The sequence below is a fragment of the Wyeomyia smithii genome, chromosome 1 (genome assembly GCF_029784165.1).
Source record: "Wyeomyia smithii strain HCP4-BCI-WySm-NY-G18 chromosome 1, ASM2978416v1, whole genome shotgun sequence".
Taxonomy (NCBI): domain Eukaryota; kingdom Metazoa; phylum Arthropoda; class Insecta; order Diptera; family Culicidae; genus Wyeomyia; species Wyeomyia smithii.
The window spans coordinates 24,089,756-24,116,126 of NC_073694.1; the positions used below are offsets into that span (position 1 = coordinate 24,089,756).

The 26,371-nt window shown below is 35.6% G+C and overlaps 1 protein-coding gene across 2 annotated transcripts in view; it reads left to right on the forward strand.

Moving 5' to 3' along the window:
* Positions 1-1,173: 1,173 nt before the first annotated feature.
* LOC129717900 (uncharacterized) overlaps positions 1,174-26,371 on the forward strand; it is a 201,648-nt gene continuing 176,450 nt past the window's right edge. For both annotated transcript variants that reach the window (XM_055668169.1, XM_055668170.1), the window contains exons 1-2: positions 1,174-1,289; positions 13,806-14,298. In XM_055668169.1, coding sequence (XP_055524144.1) covers positions 14,295-14,298 — 4 coding nt within the window. In that variant the 5' untranslated portion in view covers positions 1,174-1,289; positions 13,806-14,294. The remainder of the gene's footprint in view (positions 1,290-13,805; positions 14,299-26,371) is intronic.

The window sequence follows — 26,371 nt, forward strand, 5'->3', positions numbered from 1 at the left end:
GTACCTGATGTATTTTTTGAGAAATTTAGCAAATAATCTCAAAAAACTTGATGTACGGCTACCTATAGCATGTTGAAGAAGAAAACCCCAGAAAATGTCGAACTTCACGATCCAGGTATATCAAACAAAGTTAAGATATGCGTAACGGCTATCAACATTGAGGTAGTTTGAATTTTAATTTTATGAGTGGCGTTCTAAGCTAACATTGCTTGCTAAAAAATGTCCGCTTGCGCGTCGCACGCACGTTTTTGTTCTTAATATTGTGAACGTTTCGGCGAAAATTGCCCAGAAAACTTTTTTGTTCCTGTCTCTATGAGCACGAGGGAACATTATAGTCTTTGAATGAGTGCGGGTATCGGCGGGGATACCATTTAAAACTCTACACAAAGTTGGAGTGCCAAGTATTATTTTATACTCATTTTGTGGAGAGCTTATTCCCATGAAACAACTCTAAAAAAGGATAACTGAAGTTGTAAGAATGCTAGAGCAAGGCCATACAATCAATTTGACACTATTGTAACCTTCATTACTACTTCTGCATTCTGTAATAAATCACCTGAGTAAACAACGTAAAAATAGACAAGACGTGAGTGCACATGAAGCCAACTTTCTCAACTAAGTTAAATGTATGACAACATTAATAATCCCAACATTCTGATGATTTTTCACTAGCTTAAACTCTGAATAAATGATTCCCGAATAGGGCTTGCTCGATGCATTAAAGTAAAAAATTGACTTTTTTCCGACTTTATGCAGTTACAGACCACTGTGCGACGGTCGAAAACGAGAGCGCGCACAATACCTTTTCGACTGCGCCAGTACCACCGCCGTCACCACCTTTGATCAACGGTTGCAGCGCAGGCACGCGTGCGCACGAACACTGCTGCAGCAGTGTTACCATGCTGGAGACCTTAATCCACTGTTGAGAGTTTGTTTTATCTAGTACAATATGCAGCTAAAGCTTGGCAGCACTGGTGTTTGGGTATAAAATTTGAAAAAGTGTACTGCTCTTGTTTAGGTGTGGGCGCGCGTGCGAATCACCAATCATCCGGGCTGGGGGAGTGGGTGGCCGGAAGATTCTCTGGGTTTTAAGTCTGCCTCTGCCTCAGTGTGGTGGTGGTAGGTAGACTGTCAGCATAGCATGCACATGATGCACAGGCACCGGCATGGGAAACCATTGGCTGGCGAAGAAGGAAAACAACAGTTAGATCGTTTACACCGTCCGGAACGGGTCGTCGCGAGAGCGTTTATTGTTGTTTTACGTACCACGGATCAGATCGGAAAACCTGGTTTGTGCCGGTTTCGTGAGTGAGGGCGCTTGCGCAAATTTGTTTACCTACCTAGCTACCGTTCAGTGAAATAGTTTGTTGGTGGTTGGGCTTTTTTGACAGCTGAGAGTGAATTTAGGCATCGATCGAGAACACCCGTGACCAAGGCCCGGCAGCGGCGGTGGTCGGTGCGTTCTTTCGCCATGACTCAGGCTGACAATGTGACAATAAGGGGGGCATTCCGAGTGCATTCGGCAATCGACGTTCGGCTATACATTTTGTGTCACCATACCGGAGCGATTTAAATTGAGTGGCCCCTCGTTTTGTGTATTTATCTATTTCGAATGATGCATTAAGTGACTTTGCCCAACATATGAGGTGTTCGGGTTTTGTTTTTGTGTAACATTGATTTCGAAATGATATCATGTTTAAAAACAGATTCACTCGTATGTTATTCGTGATCTTACGAGAAGGGCGATGGCATGATAAAGAAAACAGCATTGAACGATGTGTAATGAAATTTATTACCATATATATCTCTTATCCTGCAATTAAATACATACCCCATCAGTTAAATGGTAGAAAAGGTAGACATTAACATTCGTGAATTAACTTTACGAGTGCAAACTGAGCTCGAAACAACATTTCACGAAAATCAAAACACTGTAGCCATTTATGCCAACTGTAAGAATTTTATTTTACTTTACTGTCGTGGTATGTTTATATACTTGACACATTTCGCGAGTCATACATTTGAGCCTCATATCATCTTTCAATTTATTGCCAAAAAAAAAAACATAGCGTCTTACTCTTGAAAACTTCTGGCACTATTCCTTTATCTCTGTTTTTTAGCATTTATGTTTCATGTCCGTGAAGCTTTGAAACTTGTACTGGAATCTCTTTTTCTTTCTGAAATCTCTATTTCTCTATTTGCAACCGCAAATCGCCATGATATTTTTGATTATTTTTGGATCCTTCATGGGTCACATTTTTAACATTTTTTTTATATTCAAATTGTTACACATGTTTAACATATTATGCACTTTTCAAAAAAAATATTTTCGTTGCTTTAATTCACATTTTTCATCGTTTTTACATTTCCAAATCCTTTTTACTATTATAAAACTTGACACGACAATTTTTAGGCACTCTTTTCAAAATTTGAAGTAACTTATTGAAGATTACCGACACTTTTCTGATACTTTTTGACACTGAAATGTTAGAAACTTTACTGATTCACCATTTTATAAGATTTATGCATGCTGCCTTGAATTACCTTTTCGGTCTGTCGTATATTTCAGTTTTTACTTTAATTTACCGTAGTTTGACAAATAGGTTTCGAAACTTTTCCAACTCGGTTTTTGCCATTCTGTTGCTTGACACCTATTTTACATAATTTTATGTTCGTAAGCTTTTGTCTGGTTTGGACACCATAGTTTTTTGACATGTTTTTTTAAAATTTTCGGGTGCTTCTTGTTGGTGGCAAGTTTAATGCGGAATGCTAACGCTTCGTGACTTCTGTTATGCCAAGGAAATTAATTTACTCAAAGTTTCGAAAGAATTGTATCACTACAGACAGAAACCTGTGGTCAAAAGAGTTCAAACAATTCGGCTAATTAAAGGCCTCAATTCATTCTGAGAAATTTCAATCGCTGAGTTGCTGAATACAGCAACTTTCCAAGTAATTGAATTCTCGTAATAAATTTAGTTTATAACACTTAAAACTAAACACATACTAGCGTCTCGTAGTGATGTCATTCCCGACAAAACAATGCCGAACAGCTTTGCCGAAGACCGCAGCGGTTGAATTCACGAATTCAAGCAACAATAGAGTACTGATAACTTCATGTATGCTAGCACTACTTTGTGGCTAAATTTTTATTTAGGTTATTAGCCAACCAAAGGCCCTTGACCTTCTGAACATCTCTTGTGAATACCGTAGTTTTCTAAGCGGTTTAATTCACGAGATAAATTGAGTTTAAAATACACTAAGATCGCTTTTTACGCGGTTTTTTTTACGCGAGTTTTTTTATGCGGATTCCGGAATTTACGCGTTTTTTTTTTACGCGGATTCCGGAATTTACGCGGTATTCACTCGGAATGCAAAATTACCGATGGTTTTTTTTTACGCGGATTCCGGAGTTTACGCGGTTTTTTTACGCGGATTTCTTTACGCGGCACGTATCCCCCGCGTAAAAAGCGACTTTAGTGTACTTGAAACTATATCCGGACTACTTCGTGATTTGGCGAAACTAAATAGGAAAACAAGCACCGATTCGCATTTTTCTTGAAGTAGTACAGATATGCACACTAGCGCCATGTGGTTGCTGATTTTCTAATCAAAGTATGCACCAAATTCAAGCCCTCACTTCGTCGAAAAAAATACGCCCCGGGCCCCCCATCACTCAAATCCGACTCTGACTGCCGGAGACGTTCAATACCCTATTTATCGACGGATTTGTTTTTGATTCTATTATATTTTCAACTTTCCTTATTTTTCAAAAAAAAAAAATTACGCAATTTGTAAATATTTGACGCTTTTTAAAAAACATTTTTTTCCAATTGTTGCAATTGCAATAGTTTTCAACTTCATAGTTGCAATAGTTTACAGTTGCAATGCATTTTTTGCACATTTTTTGCCAAATTCTCAGTTTGTTATGTATTTCTTAAACAGATTTTAGACATTTTTGACATTTTAGACAGATTTTGGACATTTTCAACACTTGTTTAACAGGTTTTTGACAACTTACGGCATCTTTTCGACACTGATTTGACACTTTTTCAACACTTTTCGGTAGTTTTCGGCACTAAAACAAATGCCTTTTATTTTATTGGCACTTGATTGCTACTGCTACGTTTGACACATGTTAATTTTTCAGCATTGGATATATCACTTTGGCTCTTTTTTGATACTATATAAACTCTAAATTGACACTTTTTAGATACTTTTGAGAATGTTGGCAACATTTTGTCAATATTCAACACTTTTCACAGATCTCTGCTACAGCTGGTTTTACACATCTGCTGGACATTTTAACATTTCTGTGACTTGATGCTGATGCTTTTTCATACTTTTGTGGCCTTTTTTACCCCAATTTTTGCTTCCTGGCTTGTTATTCTTCTTCATATGTGGATGAGTATTAATTTTTTGCACTACACTTTTTGTTTCTGCTTAGCGCTGTGTTTCTGCTGCTCGCAGAAAAACTAACACGCTTGCTGCTTACACCACAGCTGAGCGAAACAGAGAGTGGTGAATCATTCTAGTGAGAATACACTGCACTGCACTGCTAAGATAAATTTGAGAGCATTCGAAGCATGCGTGAATGCTGAATCGGAGATGCAAAGTAGACAACGCAATTTACTTTCCTACCTAGATGCTCCCCTCATTTGATAGTTTCTGCAAGCTATTCCAGCCAGCACGTGAAAGCACTGTGAAAGCAGTTGTTTTCGCAGGGAAAAATATTCTCTTTTACGCTAGTGATTTTCTGAGGAGAAACGACAAGCCTCTTTGCTTCTACGTTTGCCTCTATCTTATTTACACTTTCGAAACTCTTTTGTGACATTGATGACACTTTTACATTTTTACCTCTTTTATCATTTTTAATACATTTTTGACACTTTTCCGATAAGTTCTTGGTGTTTGTGTTCTATTTTACTTTTTTGTGTTTGTTTTGCCGTTTTATAGTGTTTTCTCTTCCGTATACTTTTTACTATTCTTGACAATTTAAAAAAATGGTTTTTAGATTTTCTTTACACTTGTTTCATTGAAAACGTTTTGGCAATATTTGCCAGTTTAATTACTTGTCATGCACTAATTTGACATTGCTTTTCGAACATTACTGACAGGTTTTCTATGACTTAGCACTTTTTGATTCGATCTTGATGAATCTTTTGGCACTTTCTTGATGTACTTTTTAGACTCTCTTCTTTAGATTTGTTCGACGTTTTTGGATGCTATTTTGACAATTTTATCTCTTTTTGATCCTTTCTGAACATTTTGTATCAACTTTTGCCATCATTTGTTTAATCAATTTGCGACACTTTTTCCGAATGCTTTGTTTAATCGTTTGCCTAATCTATTTTGATTCTCTAGACTATGTTGTCGTTTTTTCTGTCAACTGTCGCTCTCTCGGCAGTTTGAATTTTACTCTTTTTTATATTCTCTTATTGATTCTTGTTCAAAATTTTTACTTGTTTTGATTTTAGTAGCACTTGACCATTTCTATTTTTACCCATTTTGAAAATGTTTGTGTTAATATATTGCTTTTTTACAGTTTTTAGAGTTGTTATTTATATTATTTTTATGCATTTCACTAATTCAATGAAGGTTCATAATTTTATTAACACACCTATTTTTGACAAATTTTGATTGAACTGTTGTGACTTTCTGGTTAATCGTAGGTCAACATAGTGACATTTTGTGACATTTTTTTAATTTTTGTCATCAAATTACTTGTTTTTAATCTTTTCAATTTTTTTCATATTTTATAGTTCTAAACTTGCTGTGACAAGTTTCGACTATCAGTTAAAATTTTCGAGATAATTTAATTTATTCGTGCTTGTTAATACGTTTTTTGATTGACAATTTGCTATACCTTTTTTGACATGATTTACATTTTTTAGATTTTTTTATCCCTTTGATACATTTTTGTAAGATTTACACTTTCTTACATCTTTGACACTTGTTCGTTACTTTTTCCATTACTTCATGTAATTAATTGTTCCGTCATTTTAAACTTTGAAGACACACATTGGACACATAAAACTGTCGCTTTTTTCTACTTAGTTGATATTATATAACAACTAAAAACTATTTCGTTTATGCTTTAAGCCCTTCTTTTATACCACTTTTCTTCACTAAAACAAATGTAATTTTTTTTTTAATTTTCTTACCACTTGCTTGAGACTTGTTAATTTTCATGACACTATTCTGACTTAAAAAAGGTAACATTTTTGGGCTTTTTTTGATACTATATCATTATTTTATTACCACTTTCTGCAAATTTTTGGAAATGTTGGCGACATCTTGTAAATATTTAACATTTTTTTAAGATCTATTCCACAATGGTTTTTAGACATTTGTTGCAAAATGGTACAAGTCATTTTATACGTTTCTTCACAGTTGTGACAGCTATTTGACAATTTTTGACCTCATTGTTTCCAGTACTTATTTGGTATTGTTTAAAATTTCAAAACTTTTTGGCACAAGAAGGCAATCATTTTATTGACACTTTGTGAATAATTGTATTGCACATTCGGCAACTTTTTTTTATTTACAGTTTTTGAACACATTTGTGGAATTTTAACCACATTTTTGCATTTTTAACATGCTTATTTTAAACACTTGATTTTTTGTTTTTTTTTTTTACATTTTAGCTTACTGCGGCAGATTTGAAGTTTTCTTCAAACGTTACTGATATTTAATTGGCACTTTTTTTGAAATTCACGACTTTTATGAAATTTCCTTGAATCCTTTTTACTTTGCTTATGAATTTATGTTTTTTTTGTTATGACAGTGTCATTTATCGACATTCTATTAAGACTATTTTTTTGGTTTCTTATGGTGTGCTATCTCCATGTTATATTTTTTGACAGATTAATACGCAATTTGGCAATGCTGGACACATTTCAAGGATCTAGTATTTACTTTTATTTTGCTTCGGTATATTTTGATTATTTAATTTCAAATTTTTGAAATCTTTTTGTTAACTGGTAATTTCTGATATTCTTTAAGTAGTTTTATTTCGTCCATTTTGATACAATTTACTTATTTTCATACCATCACCATTTTGACATTTTATAGAAATATTAGCTAACCCGGCAAACTTCGTCCCGATCATATCTTTTTGTTATTTCACATATTAACCTTTTTACATTTTCATTATTCAACTATTTAAAATTAATTTGCACTTTTTAACGCTCAAAGGCAGAGAGAAAAAAATGTCAATCACCTTTCGGCATCTTTCAGCCCATTTCTTTTTCACTGTTTTCAAATTTCGTACTCTCTTGGCATATGTGTGATATTTTGTTGAGATTTTTATTTGTTGATTTGTTTAACAGTAGTTTGTCTCTACTTTTCGGCATTTTTTGATACCAAAACAAGGTTAATTTTATTGACACGTTCTTGAGACTTGCTCGATATCGATATCAATTTTCTTGGCATTTTACTGACTTTATTTTGACTTTTATGACATCTTCAATCTAAAGATTTTGTCAGGGTTTAAATATTCTCAACACTTGCACGTTGATTTTTAACGTGACGGGTGGCTAATTTTTTTTTATTGTTTCGAAATGCAACGCAACCTATTTTCCTACCTAGTTGCTCCCATCATTTGATACTAACTCTCAAAGAGATATTTCAGATTCAACAGCGGTGTTTCTGCATGCTCCTCAGATACACACGATTCACTGCTCTCGTCAAGCACGTGCGTCGTCCACCAGTGTGAGAGCAGTTGTTTTCTCAGTGAAAAATATTCTACTATACGCTAGCGAATCTCTGAGGTGAAACCACCAGCTTATTTGCTTTGATGCTGACATTTTTTTTTACACTTTCAAAGCTTTTTCAAAGCATTTTTACCTCTTTTGACATTTTTAACAAATTTTTGATACTGTTCCTTTCCAACAAATTTCTTTATTGAAGATTTCAATTAAAATTATGCTCTTATATATCGATCACATTTCTGCCCCTCTTGACATATTTGTGACAGTTAAACTTTTTTCGACAGTTTTTGCACATTTTTACAGCTGAATTTTTTTTTTCAATACGTTTTTTTTTGTTGTTCACTAGATTTAGAGCATTTTATTGTCAGGTTTTACACATCTTCAATACTTCTCGCATAACTTTTCAAAAGAATCTAAGTAACATTGAGAGACTCTCTTTGTTTACTTGCTCTTTTACTGATTACTAAGATATTTTCCAATTTTTTTATGATATTCTTTGCATGGTAAGGTAGGCAATTTTTTGTTTTTCAATTTGTGGCAAATAATCGTTGAAAACTTCAATATTGACACTGTAATTAACGAAACAAAGTGAGAGAGGAGAGAATCGCTAATTGAGTCATTCCATGCTACTTCGCAACTCGATTCTGATCGACAAGTTCCGACTTCGCTAAAACTTTTCGCAGTTGTTCCTTTTTGATAAAAAGGTAATTTTATGATATCCGCTGTTCATGTTGATCCGCGACTGCTGTTTCAAAAGGGTCTAACCAAAATGGTGACTGCTGGATAAAAATTTCTTTATCAGGAAAACGGCTTGTTTGATTGAATTGGTGTCTTTAGCAAAGGTGTAGGTAATAAAATTGCGATTCTAGATAAAATATGTACACTGTGAAAATTTTTCTTTTCTGTGGTAAATTTTCCAACTTGTCACAAAATATTAAATATCTCAAAAAGTACCTTTTTGAAAATCTAATTTTTTACACATTGTAGATGACAATATGCACTACTATTTGTCAAAATTTGGTAAGGATAGAATGGAAAACAGAAAAGTTATAAACGTTTGAGTATTTTGACATTTTCACTCTGAACTTTTTCATCAGTGCCTTTTTTCTAGATACACATTACAATGTTGAAAATTTATCACTAAGAGCATTATACAATTCCAACGCGCTGTTTTTTGTACCATAATGGATCATTTTTATACTGACCCTGTTGAAATTAAATATGCGTTGAAAATTGTAAAAATAAGAAGAACACACAAGTTAACCAATTTAAACAGTAGGTGTTTATATAAAGTAAATCCAGAATTCGAGAACCGGAAGCTGAGTGATTGGACAGAGACTAGCTTCGCTATTACGCGAGGAATACGTGCCGCGTAAAAAGAAACCGCGAAAATTCCGGAATCCGCGTAAATTCTGCAATCCGAGCGAAGAATAACCGAAATCCGCATATGAAAAAATACCGCGTAAATTCCGGAATCCTAGTAAAAAAAAACGCATAAATTCCGGAATCCGCTTAAAACACTCGCGTAAAAAGCGATCTTAGTGTATGTTTTTTTGTATGGATAAAATTATTATCTACAACTTTTCCGAAGACACTACCGTAACAAACCGTTTTCCTGATATAGAAATATTTATCAATCAGTCACCATTTTGGTAAGGCCTTTTTGAAACAGCAGTCTCGAATCAACATGAACAGCGGATATCATAAAATTACCTTATTATCAAAAAAGAACAACTGTGAGAAGTTTCAGCGAAATCGGAAATGACACGCTGAAAAAAATATTTTTTTTAACCTATTTTCCATTCCTCCATTGCACACCATGCTGAAAACACAACACAAACAGAATACCTATAAAAATATACAGTTGAGTGTTGCAAACTTCTATGAAAACGGCTCTCATGAGTCATAAAACTATTCAAAAACATCTTATTTATTATGATCTTGGGTTTAGTGATATAGACCGATAAAATACAAAACAATAAAAGTAGCATGTATGTGACATGTATCGAGAGATCCAACTAAAACCGCAATGTTCAAATTGGATTTATTTGAGATAGAAAAATATCCACCCTCTAAATTCTAGATATTATATACAGAAAAGTACGACCTTTCAAATGCAATCAATAGCTTTAGTTTGTGTTTGCTATTTAAATAGATATAAATATTTGAAAAGGGCGTATTTTGAAAGGGAAAAACCTAATAACTTTTCTTGTGAATGAGATAGCGCTTTCAAGTATTCAGAGAAAATATGCACTTCAAAAAGACCTAAAAGTTGTTTGAAAACCAAGTTTTGATAAAATCAAAAATAAAAAAGTTACATCGGAAAAACTAGATTTTTCAGCAGCACCCTAACTTGCTATATTAAATTCATCATACCGCGAAAAGTTTGCAAGATAGAGACTAGCTTTCTTCAGCAAAGTTGTTTAGAATAAATGGATCTACAACTCCTCTGAATCGGCAATTTTTCCACACTTTTTTTGGCACTGGTTTAGCACTTTTCGACAGATTTCTGGTACTTAAGTAAATAAAAAAAAATAGTTGTAGACGTTGTTTATGAGACACGACCGCAAGGTCAACGAAGAATTGTAACAGGCTGTCTTGTGTCAAAGTATTTCTTGCAATAGACCTGGCAGTACATTCGATTTGATGGTGTGAAGTGGTAAATTTCAACTCTTCATGTAGTAATTACTCTCTTTCAACTCTCCTTTCCAATGAATAATTGATAATCCACGCCTCTCATCGTTGTATAATAGATTTGAAGATTCGAAAAAAAAGTTGAAGGCTGCTGGAACACAGGTGTAGGTAGAGTACCCACTGCGTCACCAGAACAACACAGCGACGGTGGAACTGAATCATTGTCGATAAAAATTTTATGTCATATTTCAGTTTCAATTGAAGATCTAAAACATGCTTTTACTGCTTCAGTGGTAATCTTTAAAAAGACGGTTGGTTTTATTTTTTAGTTTTCAGTAGGGAGACGATGAATAAACGGAATTGCGATGTAATGATGAAATAGACCCTTGTAGTTGTCTCAAATACCTACGAAGAGATCTTCTGCAACAACTAGACGATATAGCGTAGGCGAAGAATGGAAGAATTTTCTCTGACATTTTACCCTGTTACGATAAATTTCTGTACTATGAACTCGTATTGAAAATTCGCAGTTTTGACATGTTTTAAATGGGTTTTTTTCTGCTCTTTGATTTTTTTTAATCATTTTTTTTGGTCTTTTTTTTGTTTTTTTTTTGTGACACATTCTTTCGAAAACACATTCTTATTTCATATAATTGATACAATTTGCATACAATTTTTCATACATTTCTGATTCATTTTGACACTTTTTAGAGACCATTTTGACCTTTTTCAGTATTGTTATATGATACTGTAATGCCAAGCATTTGATGAACTGTTGTCATTTTTTTGGCATACTTTGACACACTTTTGGCATTTTTGTCATTGTACCATTTTCTCATTTTATGACATTTTCGGCGAAATTTACAATTTTTCGTATTTTCATTCATTTTGTTACACTCTTTTGACATCTATATAACATTAAAACTCCGTACACTTCTTATACACTTGTTACCAATATTTTGTAATTTGTGTTTTTCGTCACTTTTTCTATTTTTTTTCGATATTGCCACACTTTGCCAGAAAGTTCACAATTTTAGAATATTTTGTTTGTTCTTTCCGGCATCTTTCCGACACTTTGTGACACTAATGTGATACTTTATTGAAACTATTTCAACATTTGTTTAACATTTTTACACTATGCAACAAATAGAATTACCTATCTATAAAATTTTTGCATTTTGTTATTGCATCTTTTCATCATTTTTCTTTGTCACTTTGGCACTTTTGGAAATTATTGGCAATTTTCAGCATCTTTCCGGCACTTTTTTGGCACCGATTTTATTATATATTCTATCGGAACTAGCCGTACATTACTTTCACAGTCACTTGAGTTTTTTTGTTACTTGGCGTTTGGCAAAACGAACACTTCTGCAAAGATCTTTTGCTTGTTTCGGAAACTTTTCAACATTTCATTCGGTGATGTTTGGGAATATTGAACGTTTTTCTGCTACACTTGGCCCTGCTCTACTACTTTTGACAATCTTTTGGTATCTTTTTCGATAGTTTTAGCATTTTTTGAGGCTTTCAGACCTGTAAGCTTAACATAATATGGTGCTAATTCAATAGAACAATCCATGGATCTAGTAATTTTGCAATGTCCATTATATGTCAAATACATACATCTAACCAAGGATGGTTAAAGTCGTATCAGAGAATTATCGTGAGAGAATCCTATTGGATTCTGATCACGCATAATACGCGATGTTTTGTATCGTCTCTCGAGAAGAGAACTTGTGTGACAAATAAACTGCCGAAAGAATACTCCGTGAACTTTATAGCCTGTTAACTGTATGCGAGTTTATCGTCGCTTGTTCATACGCTTTCTCGATTCTCTCATCGGTTTCAATAGGTAATTCATTATCGTCTGAAGATCCGATCGAGCCGTGGAACGAAAATTTTTGGTTTGAATCACCTTGTGATTGAGAGTGTCCCGATAATCGTAAAATTGTATCGCAAACCAAAAACTCAGAGAGGGAAAAAACTGCAAGCGTTAGACCAACTAAAAGGCAGCACAAAACAGGGATACCAGATTTACAGAATTGTCTGTGAAATGCAGATTTTCAGAGTCCGCTGCCGATTTTGTTTTTTTTTTTCAAATGGAAAATATTTGTTGTTACTTTGTGCATAGCTTGCAAGCTTTTTTCGAATCTGTTTATATTTGCGGATTTTTTTCCAAAATTTGTGCAGGTTTTTTGCTTGTTTAAGAAAAACTTTGATAACGGCCAACATACATCAGCGAACAAACCTTCGATGCAAATAAAACCGACGAACAAAAGAACATTGAGTTGATAATGACAACAGCAGGCAACATTTTGTTACACGATGAAAAACCTTTTTTACTGTCAACACTTGCGACTCGGAAAAAAGGGGGATAATTGTTCAAGCGATCGCAATCGCTTCTCTTTTCCGATAATTATCGTCTCGCGATTTTTCCCTTTTGTTTTGACACTTGGATTCTATCAGCGAAGAGTGAATCATCGGTTTGTAGAGCTATTGGAAATTCCATCTCTGAGAGAGAATGAATTATCTCAGCGAACCTCCGAATTGGTTCACTCGGACTAGCATATCGTACGATAAATGTTAGAACCGACTGAGAGACGAAGTTGACTCACACGCTGAAAAAGTTCGAATGTTTATCGCCGATTTTATCGCCGATCACCATCATTGCATCTAACATTACTGCTCGTGGACAGCTGGATTATTGTGAAAAAAATTCAAAAAAGGTGTTAAGCAACAGTTAGCTGGTTCTATTTTAAAGTATTTCCTGAACCAATTTCGGAAGGAATTTCTCGTTTTCGGAGAATGAACTTTGATCCCCCCAAAGCAAATTAATCAAGTTGAAACGTTTCATTAATTACTAGATTGAATCCTATTAATTACTGTTTAATCTGAAAGGATTAAACAGACGTACTGTAAAGTCATTGTTGTAGTGCCAAGCAATTATCAAGTTCTATTCGCTCATAATACCAGCTAATCTGTGCTGAAGCTACAGTCTGTGTGCGAACATTCATAACAATTCTCCCTAACTCAGGCTCAGTTGGTAAGCCTTGTAATGCACTCGCAATTCAAATTTCATTTTGATTAATAATACGCTGCTTTTGTGTGCGGTACCGCACACACACACACACAACATACGTGTTCACCTTTTCCCTTACGTACAAAATATTAGCCTTGAACAAGCTTTCAATTCCACGAAACAGATCGATTTCCGCTTGCATTTATGTGGAACTAAGAACCTGTGCCTCCCGGATGGCTCGGTCCGGTTGAATAATAAACAAACAACGGCGGCTGAACAGACGGACGGGCGGTGAGAACGGAAATAATTCAATCAATGGGAACAACAAAGCACCGTTCCGATCCGGTGACCAGAAACCATCCGTCATTCGCCAATTTTGGGTGCTGGTAGGGAGTCCATATTTTTGGGTAATTTTTTCAGCTATGCCTTTCTTTCTACCCTGTTAGTACTTAGAGAGTTGGAAAAATTTAATGAAAAAAAAAAAAAAAACAAAGCACCAGTTAAGCGCAGTGTGCCTTGACAGGCAAACAAATCAATACCAAACGAACCGTGAGCTCAGGCTATATTTCATAAACAAAAGTGAAGTGTTTTAGGGTGGTGGTGACAGGGGTTTTTTGTGCGGGAAAGTGAAGCTATAATTCAATCAAGTGGAAGTACCAGTGCAGCAGTGTTCCAAGTGGGAAGGGAGGATTAGGTGGATTGGATGAATTAATTCGTTTCCATTCTGCAATCGTGCGAAAAATAAAAACCGGCACCAACGACGACAACAACAACAGCAGCAGCCGATAAGAGAAGAGTGTGAGTGTGTGTGCGCGTGTTTCTCCGAGTGTCGAACCCCGGTGACAGTTTCAGCAACCGGATACCAGCCAACTACGGGCCAACGGACGGACGGTCAGACAGACGGAAGCGCAACCCAACCAATCATTCGTCGAAACATGGGTAAATATGAATCAGAGCAACAATAAATATCAATTGAATTCCAGTGCGTTTTGTTATTGCCAGCCGTAGGAAATAGTAACAAATACTGAATTTCGAAATAAAAAAAAACAAAACGGGCATCAAAAAGGCACGATTTGTGTCGGCTCGGCTGTTGGTCAGTTCGCCAGGGTCTGGCTGGGATTAGCCGATGTACATAAACAAACAGTCAGCCACGGTGCAATAAAACACAATGCAGACAAATTGAAATTGGCCGTGCATTGTTTCCGTGGCGAATGAATGCGACACTCGGAGATTGGAAATCCGGAAATCAGTGTCCAGCATCGTACACCGAACTATAATTGAAATTGATGGGACTTCTACTGGTGGAGTTACGCGATTTTGGTACCCGAATTCAATGACATTTGATAAAATGCTTGCGCAACACATTAGGTTTCATTGATGGGTTCAGTGATTTTTGTTATAAAACAATTTACAGTCTGGCATTATTACACCTTTCGCATTTCTCATAATTTGACATTTTCTGTTATTTTTGTCCATTTGTTGCGTTTATTTCGGTACGCTTTCAATAAAGTATAAATATTAACATTTTTGCAATTTTTTGATATTTATTAGTATCCCTTCTTTATATTTTTACTACTCTTTTAACTCCCTCGTTTTGCAAATTTGATCTGCTTTAGTTTTTCTGGCTTTTAGATCTGGGACATTTTTGATGACCTTTTCTACATTTTTTTAAAATTTCGGCAACGGCAAGTTTGCCATCTTGGACATCAAAAAGGTGTCGGGATTTGATTTTTGGTCTCTGAGCATCATCTCGTTTCTTGAATGACTTCAGATATAAAAATGACGTAAGGAGTCGATTTTTGGCTTCTGAGCACCATCCCGCTTACGGAAATATCCAAATTGGGTGCTATGTGGTCATTTTCGGAAACCGGAAGTCGTTAACTTAGAATTCTATATGGCATCTGAGGTCATTTTCCGGCCTCTAGATACAATCCCGGTTTAGAAAATACCCATACTGGATGATGTTTGACCTTGTTTTCAGCTCTGATTGGTCGAAAGCGTTCTAAACATGTCAAAAATCTAAATAATCATGAAAAATGACATGACGATCGGCATCAAAAATCAGTCTGTTCAGCAATAGGAAAAAGTCAACCTCCTTCCTCACCCACGCTTGTTTGTTTGACAACATTCATCCACTACCTCACCCTCCTCCTGACTACGTCACTGAGATATAGCAAAATCTCAAAAAATAGAGTGATGTTGCAAAACCACACTCGTACCCGAAATACCTTTACGCAAATATTCATACGGAGTCCTCCTGATACAGATGCGAAAAAAGTACAGTCACACAAACATACTAAAAAACCAATGTATACCTACAAATTGCCACGGTGATCAATTCTGGTGTTCAAGAGTTTACAAACAACAAGTTTGCCTCCCCTTCGTTGCCACGGTAATGCAATAGCTAAAATTCGTAGTTATTGAAATACATCAGCTACTATAGATTTCACATACCAATTTTATTGATGACTTGCGGTTGTAAAATCAAAGGTTGACATCACTCACCCCTCCTATCATCTTTGCAACACCACTGAAATACAGAAAAGTCTTAAATGACTTAAATGAAATCGCTGAATGAAATTTGCACGGTTGTCGTGGAGGACGTTTTCATATTCACAGAGCACAAATTGTTCCCTCCCTTGCCAATGCTAATGAGATAGAGCAAAACTAATGTATTTGTAACTTTTCTCGTATTCCGAAACCCGTTTTAATAGTTTTCATTCTTGCAGTTTTGTTATTCGTTTCCTACCGAAATTGTTAGGATACTGCTCCATTATTCATCTCATTAAGCCGATATTCACGAAGAATGCACGGATTAAACACCAAACTTTCACGAAATCATTGGACAAATAAACTAAATATGGTTACGTGCTCTTATGGAATCGTTCAGTATTGTATATTTGGTAAACTTAGCCAGATTTATCCTGAATTTTGTAAAACGAACCATTTTTCACATCGCTTCCATATCCATCTCAAAACTCGAATCACTGCTCAATTATTCATCTCACGACGCCCTCATATTCATCACACTGTCAATCATGAATGAATCACCCTTTCATGAATGAACGTAACTACAAACCGTCGTAGTAGGTTACCCAAGTATCCGCTGTAGTTGTTTACGTGCAAAATTGGTAACCTAGGTAACCACTGCAGTGCTGTCCATTTATGTCAATTATGTCGGGATAATTTAACATTTTCAGTATGATTTTTTCTTATTAACAGAAACTGATTTGGCAACTTTTGATTTTCTTCGACGCAGTGAAAACAGATGAAAATACATACAGTTGAAATTTAGGAATTGTAGAAATTCATCTCATATATTTCGGCTAATTCAAGCTAGTTTTTGGAAATTTGAGATTCACATTTCAATGATTGAAGTATTCATAGTGTAGTGAGTGATTTTGTTTAGTGATTAAAATAAAAAGTGGTCCGCTAGTGATGAAAAAACTTTGGTTGGCTGCTGAACGAGTCCCGTTGTAGCCGTATAGAAGTTTTGGCATCTTCGACTTTCTTAGCATTTTTGACTTTGTACGATTTTTTTGGGGATTTTTAAGCTCTTCGGTGTCGTACGCAAATTACGTAATACTTAAAATTTAGATTTAGACCATCTCTCACGTAACAATACGTAACGTTTGATAGTACTACTCCCCCCCCCCCTCCTCCCTTAAACGCATTACAACTTACTCACTCGAAATTTTCTTTTTCAGGAAAATATCACAGTTACGTAACTATCTCAACCACGCTCGCCTTCTTTCCAATATATAACAATAAGTAACGCAAACTCAACTCTACTGACCCCCCTTAACCCTCTCTTCCTACGTTACTAATTTGTGTACGATGCTTTTTGCATACTTTGACGATTATCACTTAATTTAATCTGACATTTTTTTATGTTTTCGTGAATATGTTTAAGCTTATCATCGTTTATTCAACAGTTTTTGATATTTAGAACATCTTTGACATTTTTAAAAGTTTCATCTATATTGTCATTTGATTTTTTTAAGAGCTGAACGAATTTTTCTCTATGACATTTTTAACAATCCATTCTGGTTTACAAATTTTATTAAATTTTGAATTGGTTTTAATTCGTGAAGTTTTTTCACCCGTTTCTACCTTATGTTGATATCTTTCAAATTTTTCAATATTTTTTTATTTTTTTGACTCATTTAACTAAGTTTTGACGTAGAATTACATCTTACGGCAACATATACAGGGGACCAATTTCATTACAGGGATTCAATTTCAAAAACCAAAAACATCGAGAGCGTCACGAAAATTGTCCATTTTCAACCGTTTTAAGCTCAGTCAGTTTCCAGCCGATTTTCGTCATTTTGGCATATATGCGATAGTTGAATGAAATTTGCAACTGCAGCAACCAGCCTTTGTCAAGGCTACTAAATGAATTTGGAAGAGCATAATGAATGGTTATTACTAAACTGCAACTTTGATTGCAGTTTGATGCTGATGCAATTGCGTAGCATCAGCAAGTTCTGCTCACGGTGCTGAGTCCGTTTTAAAAAATTCATAACACTACATTAACAAGGATGTAAAACGTCTTGAAGAAGACGGTTATCGCTTGACATCGCAGCAGAATTTCCACCTTCATACTAATGTCTATCGTACTAATATCCATGCGACACGGGGAAGGAAACATTTTTTCCTTCCAAACCGCGCAACATGACACAATACATGTTATTTTGTTGCCTTCATGAGAGTGCCATCGGTCCGGCTCGACGGAATGTCCACAAGAAATCATTTTTGTGCATCCGTGCTACGAAACTGAGGAAAAACTTTAAAACTAAAAGTAAAGGTGGAGCTTATCAAATGATCGCTCTGAGCCAGAATGAATGAGATGTATTTGTTTTCGAACGTTGTAGAATGGTATCACTGGAAATAATTTATTCACACCTATTTTGCCAGCTATTCCCTTCCATTTCATTAAAGCAAAAATAATATACGAAACATATACGGAAAAATATATCGCTTAACACCATTAAAATGATTAACCCTAATCGAGTGTATTCCCAAAGCTATTGCAAAATATTATTGACATAAGACAACCTCTTCCACTTTTTTTTGCAATTGTTTAATTTTTTTGACATTTTGAGCATCTTCGATTTGTCTTACAATTCATGACATACTTTTCGACTTTCAATGTCTCTTCTATTTCATATGTACATATTTTGACCCTCGTGTTTCTACGTATTTTGTAAACATTTATGCCGTCTCTTCTTATTTCGACATTTTTTGCTTCTTTGTTATTGAATTTTTTTTTTTCATTTTTAATACATTACTGGTTTTGCCCTAGAACACAAACTGCAAAAATGTGAAAGATTTTTACTCTTTTGCTATTCCCAAAAATTTTGGTAGCGAACTCGGTAGTGCCTCAAAAATCAGCAGAGTAATTGCTCGCCGGGTTCGTCGCTTCTCGGGAAAGCTCCATTTAAGTCTCTGCAAAGTTAACTTTGCTAGGGGCACCACATTTTATAGGAATGGTTGAAAAGCTACAACTTTTCATTCATTGTCAGTTTGAGTTTCAGGGGGAACCTGTGTTAACAACTGGTCGATATAAGCGAGAAAAAAATTGTCCTGGAGCTTAAACAGAAAAAATTGAAACTATAATCTTTCAATTTAATTGAAACTATAATCTTTCTCTTTAACCATTTCTGTAAATTTTAGTGCTCCTAGCCAAGTTTTTTATATTCAGTTTATTTTTTTTTTAGACTTTAATGTAGCTCTTCTGTAATCAATTGTAGAAGTGACTCCTCGGATTTTTGACGCACTGCTGAGTTGACTAAGGGAACCAAAATTCACAGAAAAGATTCCCAGTTTTTGTCGACCAGTGTAATTTTTCGACCTGCACAAATCATTTTCCAATGACATTTTCAACCTCTTTTTGACCACCTTCAATATTTTTGACGACTATTCTTATCATGTATTACCTATTTTAAACCTTGTTCTGACTTCTGTGAGATTTTTCAACATTTCTGACATATAGCTTTTTATAATTTTTGAAATTTGTTGACATACTCTGCATCTCTGATTCTTCTTACAATCCATGGCATAACTTAAAAATGATCGATGTTTTCGACTTTTTATGCCAATATTTGACTATCTTGGTATGTTTTTACATTTTTTGTAAACATTTATACTTTTCTTCTTTATTTTTCTTTATATTTTTTTCAATTATGTCATATTTAAGATCTAGTTTTCGATTGTTTTGTCTCTGACAAACTGATTTTTTTTATTTTGAACATAAATTTCCATTGTTTAATAATTACACTGGTCAACACAGGTTCTACCATAGAGCCTAATTTGGAAAAATATAAAGGATTATAGCTTTTTAAAAATTCCTGTGAATTTTGATGCCACTAGTAAGCTCGAAAGTGTGTAAAAAGTCCGCAGAATAATTGATAGCCAGATTAGTCTCGACTACGATTGTTCACGAAAAAAACTGCGGAGACTTTACGCACTTATGAATGAACAAGTTAATGGCTGTAAAATTCACAGGAGCGGTTGGAAAGTTATAATCTTACATTTTCATCATATTTAAGCTCTAGGTTAAATTTGTTCGCGCTTTTGTCGACCAGTATTATTAACTCATTCCCGGCGAGTGATGCCATATGGCATCACCTGACATTTGAACTTTGATTTAAGTTTAACAATTATACTAGAAAATTTATTTATTTTTAATTCAAGTTTAACAATTATACTAGAAAATGCACGATGAAACTATTCTGTGTGGTTAAAGAACAAATTGATTGTTCATATGCAATGCAGTTTTTGTCAATTATGCATATAATTGATGGGTAATAAAAGTTCGAAGTTCATTTTTTGAGGTTAAAACTGATTTCTCTCCGCCGGGATAAGGTCATGGTTTTTTAGTTTTCCATTCATTTTGTATGATTCTACATATTTTTCAGTTAGGTTTTTCAATTTATACTGCGTTGTGAAGCTTATCAGCTTCTGTATATTGTTTATTTTTGGATTTTTTTATTTTTGCACGATTGTTTTCTCTTTTGACGCAGAAGAACCGTTTGTTTTAGCCTACCATAAAGGGGTGTAAATTGAAAATCTATTACGGGAAGGGGATGAAAATTAAATGCTTATAAATCGGTTTGTTTTTCTTGCGGCAATTGATTGGAAAATTATACACGCCTCTGCGCAAATGCAGAAAATGTTGTTTGATTATGCGAACTACTGTACTATTGAAAATTGTCAAAACTTGTTGCAACCTAGTTAGCCGTAGCGTAGCGGCTTGCGGCAGTATCAGCTGGTTTTTCGAATTTGCTTTCGGCTCAAACCAATCACATATTTCTGCAAAAGTGCTGCAACAGCAAACGTTTCGATTGACCGGTTGAGGGCTTGAACTTTGGCGGCGAACCTTTGCCTTACTTTGGTAACAACACAAGCACGCATACTGTGATGTCTCCTAGCAATTCAAATCTGCTGCAACTATCTAATTTACTAAGTGTGAAAATAGCTTTTACAGTGTGTATTGTCAGAGTGCCTAATTTGGCTGTCGTGGCAGCACAAAGTTTGCGATCTGCATAGCCGATTATTAACAGCAGATACACTCACGGCAACTGAACAAGTAAGTAAAGATTAATCATTATCTTGAAAGGCCTCGAGCGCTAGACTTTGGAAGTGCCAGCTTTTTTATTCTGTTCAGTCAGTGATGACGTATTTTTTGAGCGAATTAAAATTCCAACAGCTTGTTTGCACGAATATTCAAAAATTTTACACTTCATTTAAAATTTTAGAATGCCTAAACATAAGCGATTAATTCGACATTACAGCAATAATTTGAACTCGATTCATCAATCAGTATGAGGAGAACTTTGTCGTCTCCCAGCCGCTCAGTTGCAACATAATGCAACACGCAACAGTGAGCATAAAAAAACTAGCTTGACGTTCCTAACCAGTACACGATACAGAATAAAACGTTGCGTGTGTGAGAGCAGCATCGGTTTATTTACGCTGGTTACAAAAACTAAATACGAGTTACGGAGACGGACGGACGATCCAATATTAATAGCAGCGTAGGTTATGGCAGTATCAGCTGGCTTTTCGCATTTATTTCCGGCCTAAACAAATCACTTACCCGGTTGGTCACATGTCCCAGCCGCAGCGCGGTACTTTTCAGTGTGTTGTTAGAGTGTCATTTCTTGTTCCTTAATTGTTTTTGTTCCTAAAAACTTTCACATGTCAAACTTGGTTTCATTTGCTTAATTAGCTCTTGAGTTATGTAAAAATTTGTGGTTCATTGTAATGGGAGGAGGGATGTGTCTCAAAGCATCATAAGAGCTTTTTCCGGCTGCAAAAATCCTTACATACAAACTTTCACGTCGATAGGTCCAGTGGTTTCCAAGTCTATGTGGAAGAGACCGGCAGACCTGCTTTTTCATATGTTTAGATTTTGTAACATTCCGACAATTTTGTGTATTGACATTTTAGGAAGTCAAAAATTTGAAAAACAATTTCCTACTCTTGAGGCGAAACATTCCACTACCTCTACCGTCATAAATCCCGCTGATTTTTAATTGAAAAGCCTGTCGAGAGCTCCCGCCGTTTTAATGTTTCCAATTAACTCCTCCCTTCCGTTTAATAACCATCTTGTGCAGACAAAATTAAACGCCCAACCATCGCGTCGGTATGCCACTGATTAGAGCCACCTCCGGCAGCCGGCAGAATCCCATCTGCTGGAACGCCCGGCCCGGCCTGAAGTGCCAATCCTGTCACTTCATGTTCGTGACGGCGGTGAAGGTGCAAGTGGCGGCTCTCAGCTCTCTGCTTCAGGCGCTAATTGGCCATTTTGTTGTTTGACAACATCGAAGAGAGACGATAAATGGGAGCCGTTGATTGGATTGGCCGATAACGTAATTGAGCTTCGCTTACTAAATCCCAGCACACCTTCCCCCTTCATGATGTTTACCTCGCCGTACGAGCATTCTTTTGATAGACGGCTTTAACACTGGGGCTGACAACACGGATGAGATCGAAGAGGTGATGAAAAAATGAGATAAACTTACCTCGAAGACGCGAAAGCAATGCGTGAATTATGCGAACCCCCCTTGGGGGGGGAAGGAACTTGGGGATTCCGCTTAAATTGACACCAGTTTTCCATTAGCAGTTTCTCTATTGGATCAAATGCTAAATCCGCTTCCGCCGAGCTCTGATAGATGTATGGACAGTTGGTGCGGGACGGATGTATCTGGCTTTCAGAGGGTCTAGTCTATTAAATCGCCCTCGTTGCGTTACTTTTTCCTTGTATGCTAGCGTCAACTAAAGGATTAGGTTCGCCTGATGAAGGATGGATAGTGAAAAGAAACCATACGTTCCTTCGGTGTAATTATGCAAAACCAAGTGATAATTGACGGAAGCTAAAAGGATAATTCGAATGAATTGCATTTGATTTGTAGCTTTTGTTTGTCTGCCGGCTGTTCTGGTAAATTTCAGATTGATGAAATTTACTGGAAAGTGGCATGAGCAAATGCTAAAATTGCAGTCTTTTTTAGAAATTCCCTGCACTTGGTGGTTGAGCTACTATCATGGGTTTCTATAGCTTAACGGAATCCTTTAAATACTTAAATATATAAAATGTTAAGAAGAGGACAAAAAATGCTTTATTATTAATCAATATTATGAAGTTTCCATCATATCATTCCAAACTAGTTTTATTGAAATTCTTTTTTTAAGCCGTTACTACCGATGAATTTCAACAGTATTAAATTTCTCCGAAAATATACTGTTTATCAACAGATTAAAATTAACATTGATTATTGAACCTTTCAGCAGTAAAGTTTAATTTGTGCATTCATTCCCTGCGCGGTGCAGTAGCGCAGCAAATAAAAACCTGCCCATCAATCACCCAGTGAAAAATATTCGTTAATCTCCGATTGTTCAGCCGACAATTTTCGAATTCCGAAAAATAAATTTAATTTCACCATTTTTATCATCATCGATTGGCACTTTCCTGGAATGATAATTTTTGTTTCGCTGACAAACGGAATGGGAACACAGATAATCGAAATGTTTGCATGTGTCAAACGATAAAAAATCGCTGATTTTATTTCATCATCCGAATGCACTAATAAACTCTTGTTGCCCGGTTCGCAATTGCTGCAGGACGAGATTTTATCGCCAACAATGAACGATTTTTTGTTCGAGTTTCTCGCTCCGAAACGGATGAGTTCCGAATGAAATGTCACCCTATTAAATAATCTAAAGCTAATTATCCCCAGCCAGGGGAAAGCAATTCTCTTACGATAAGTAATTCCGTATATCAACTGTCCGCTGTGCGGGCTTCCTTTCCAGCCCTGCCAGCACACGACCAGAGCAATTCCGGCCCGGTCATGCTTAATTTCCAATTCATTGTTTTGCGCCTTCATCTTCCTGCTCGATTCAGTAAGAGAACCCGAGCAAATGCGTGCAGTTATATAGATAAAGCATTCAAACCAGCAGCAGGAGCAGCTCAATGGCTCAGCATAACCCACTTCCGTCATCCGTTTTCTCGCCCTGTCCCTGCGCCGGAAGTCCCATGCCTGACGACATCAAAACCAAAGAAGGGATGATGGGGCACTGCACTGATATCGTAGCATGAATTTTAAATGCTCCGGACAGTCTCTTATCCAATTTCCGCACAGTGGCAGCCGCTTTGAATAGCCATCCTTCACCCGCACGGGATCTGCGATCCTTACCAGATGCTGGCATGCCGTGTGAATGCTAACTGCAGGATTTTCCCTTTGGAAAGCAGATTTATTCACGAATCTGTCTCTCGTTCTGTCTGCTTTTACGACGACGAAACACAGAGCGCCCGGTTGTCTGTCGGTCCTTAGTGAACTGCACTGATCTGTTTAGAATTAGTCTGCTTGGAGTTCGTCCCCTGTAGGAGGATAATTGTCTTTGGAAAATTACAATTCCGTAATTCCATTCAGTCAAATGAAGCAACACAGAACCGATTATACTTCGCTTACAATTGAACTGTAAACTAACTGCTAGCATATTTTAGTCTGTCAAGACCTTTTGAAAGTAGAACAAAAAACAAAGTTTTTCAGCTCAAGTCAGCGAAATTCCAGCGGCTGGCTCCGTCCGACCAGCTTTCCGGTCACCGAAGCTTGATTTATGGGTGTCGAATTCTACATACGCCAAACATTCCTGGCGTTGTTGGTCAAACCAGCCTCTGTGTGTGAGTGTGCGTGTGTCCTGTGTGCTGCAGACTGCGTGTTGAAAATTTACTGCTTATTTATGCTGATGCGGGAACATGGAGGGAACCCTAGTCTGGGATAAAGTTTCCTTCCAGTCTACTATCGTTCTATTGCAAGTTATGCATACAAACACACACACACACACACATAGACATACGTGACTGCTGACCTAAACACTAGCCGTCTTGCATGATACTAAACCATTGGAAAATTGCGGTTATTTATTAGCGAGCGTTCCGTTTGCTTGTTATACTGAAAATAGTTAAGGATTATGACAAAGATTACTCTTGCTGTGTATGCCATAATTTAGAGAGTTGTGATGAATATTCAACAATTCGTAACAGGGGATGTGAGACGAACGTGCTAAATTAATAAACTATGTAAAACGTTCAAATAATGTGCCGAGGAAGCTTACGAAAATAAACCAAATTGGATTTATTTTTGTAAAGTTTAAGAGATTTAATTGTATTTCATCTCAATTTACTCTTTTGGTAATAACTCGGTCTTTGTAGCAGCTATATTGTTTGTGTCTTCTACAAAGTTGTGTGTTTTGATAATATACGTATTTATGTGGAACACTGTTACCTTTCAATTGCTTTAGTTTTTTAAATATTAAAAAAACTAATTTTAAGGACTAGTTTTTTGAACTAGTAGATATCCGAAACGTTGGGAGAGTTGGAAGAAAGTCTTCAGCAAAGTTTTTCATGACAACATTATCCACAACTTTGCTGAAGGCGATAATTTTCTTAAGTGTAAGACTAAGATTTTGTAAGATTTTGTAATGCCACTAGCGGTGGAGTTTCGAACTAAAACTTATTTGCATTGTCTAATGGTTTGCATTAATTTCTTTTGAATATAGTATGTCAATGAAACCACTATTTTGAGAGTAAATGGAAATAATTCACAATTTTGAGCTCTCATAACAAATTATTTTCGACTTGTTTTTATGTTTTTTGTCATTGATTTCACACTTAAGCACTTGACATATTTTGACGTTTTTTTCTGTTTGAAATATTTTGAAATACTTTTCAAAACTTTTCTTTTAATTTCTGAAAATTTTAAATGCAGTCCAGTAATTTATTCTTTATTTATCCAATAATTTGACATATGTTGTACCAATTTTGGTTGAATTTTCGTTGGTTTTTAAATTTCTAGATATTTTTTCCGTTTAAACAAATTTTATGTTATTATTTATTGTCACTATTCCGACACTTTTTTTGAAATATTTTATTTTTATATATTTAGAAATTTATATGAGTTATTTCTAAAACTTGTTCATTTTTCACACCATTTTTTACATTTATGTACATATTTGAATCTAGTCGTGCTTTACATTTGTCGAAATTTTTTAAACAACTCTCGTAGCATTCTTCAATAGCTTTTCAAAAATGAGTCGTGTTTAAAAAAATTACAAAATGGAATTTTTTGCCCATAGAAACGTCTATGCAAGGTCCAGCCAAACCAAAAATGACAGTTAAAAAAAATAATAAAACTAGGACATTTTTTGTGAAACTGTTCTATTTGCAAATTTCGACATTTCAAACTATTCACAATTCTTACTTAGATTTTTCAAAATATTTATTCGAAGTTTCTGTAACGTTTGTCTCACGTTGTACGGTTTTTTTTTCATACGTTTTTGCTATTTTTGTTATATCCTTGACCGTTTTCCAACACTGTGTTAAATGTTTCTCACAGTTTTTGACTGTTTCTAGCTCCTCTGCTTGGATATTTTTGCGTTATTCAGCTCCACATTTACTGCTTGAAATAGAAATTTTTCACATATTTAATAGTCTTTGGCATTATAC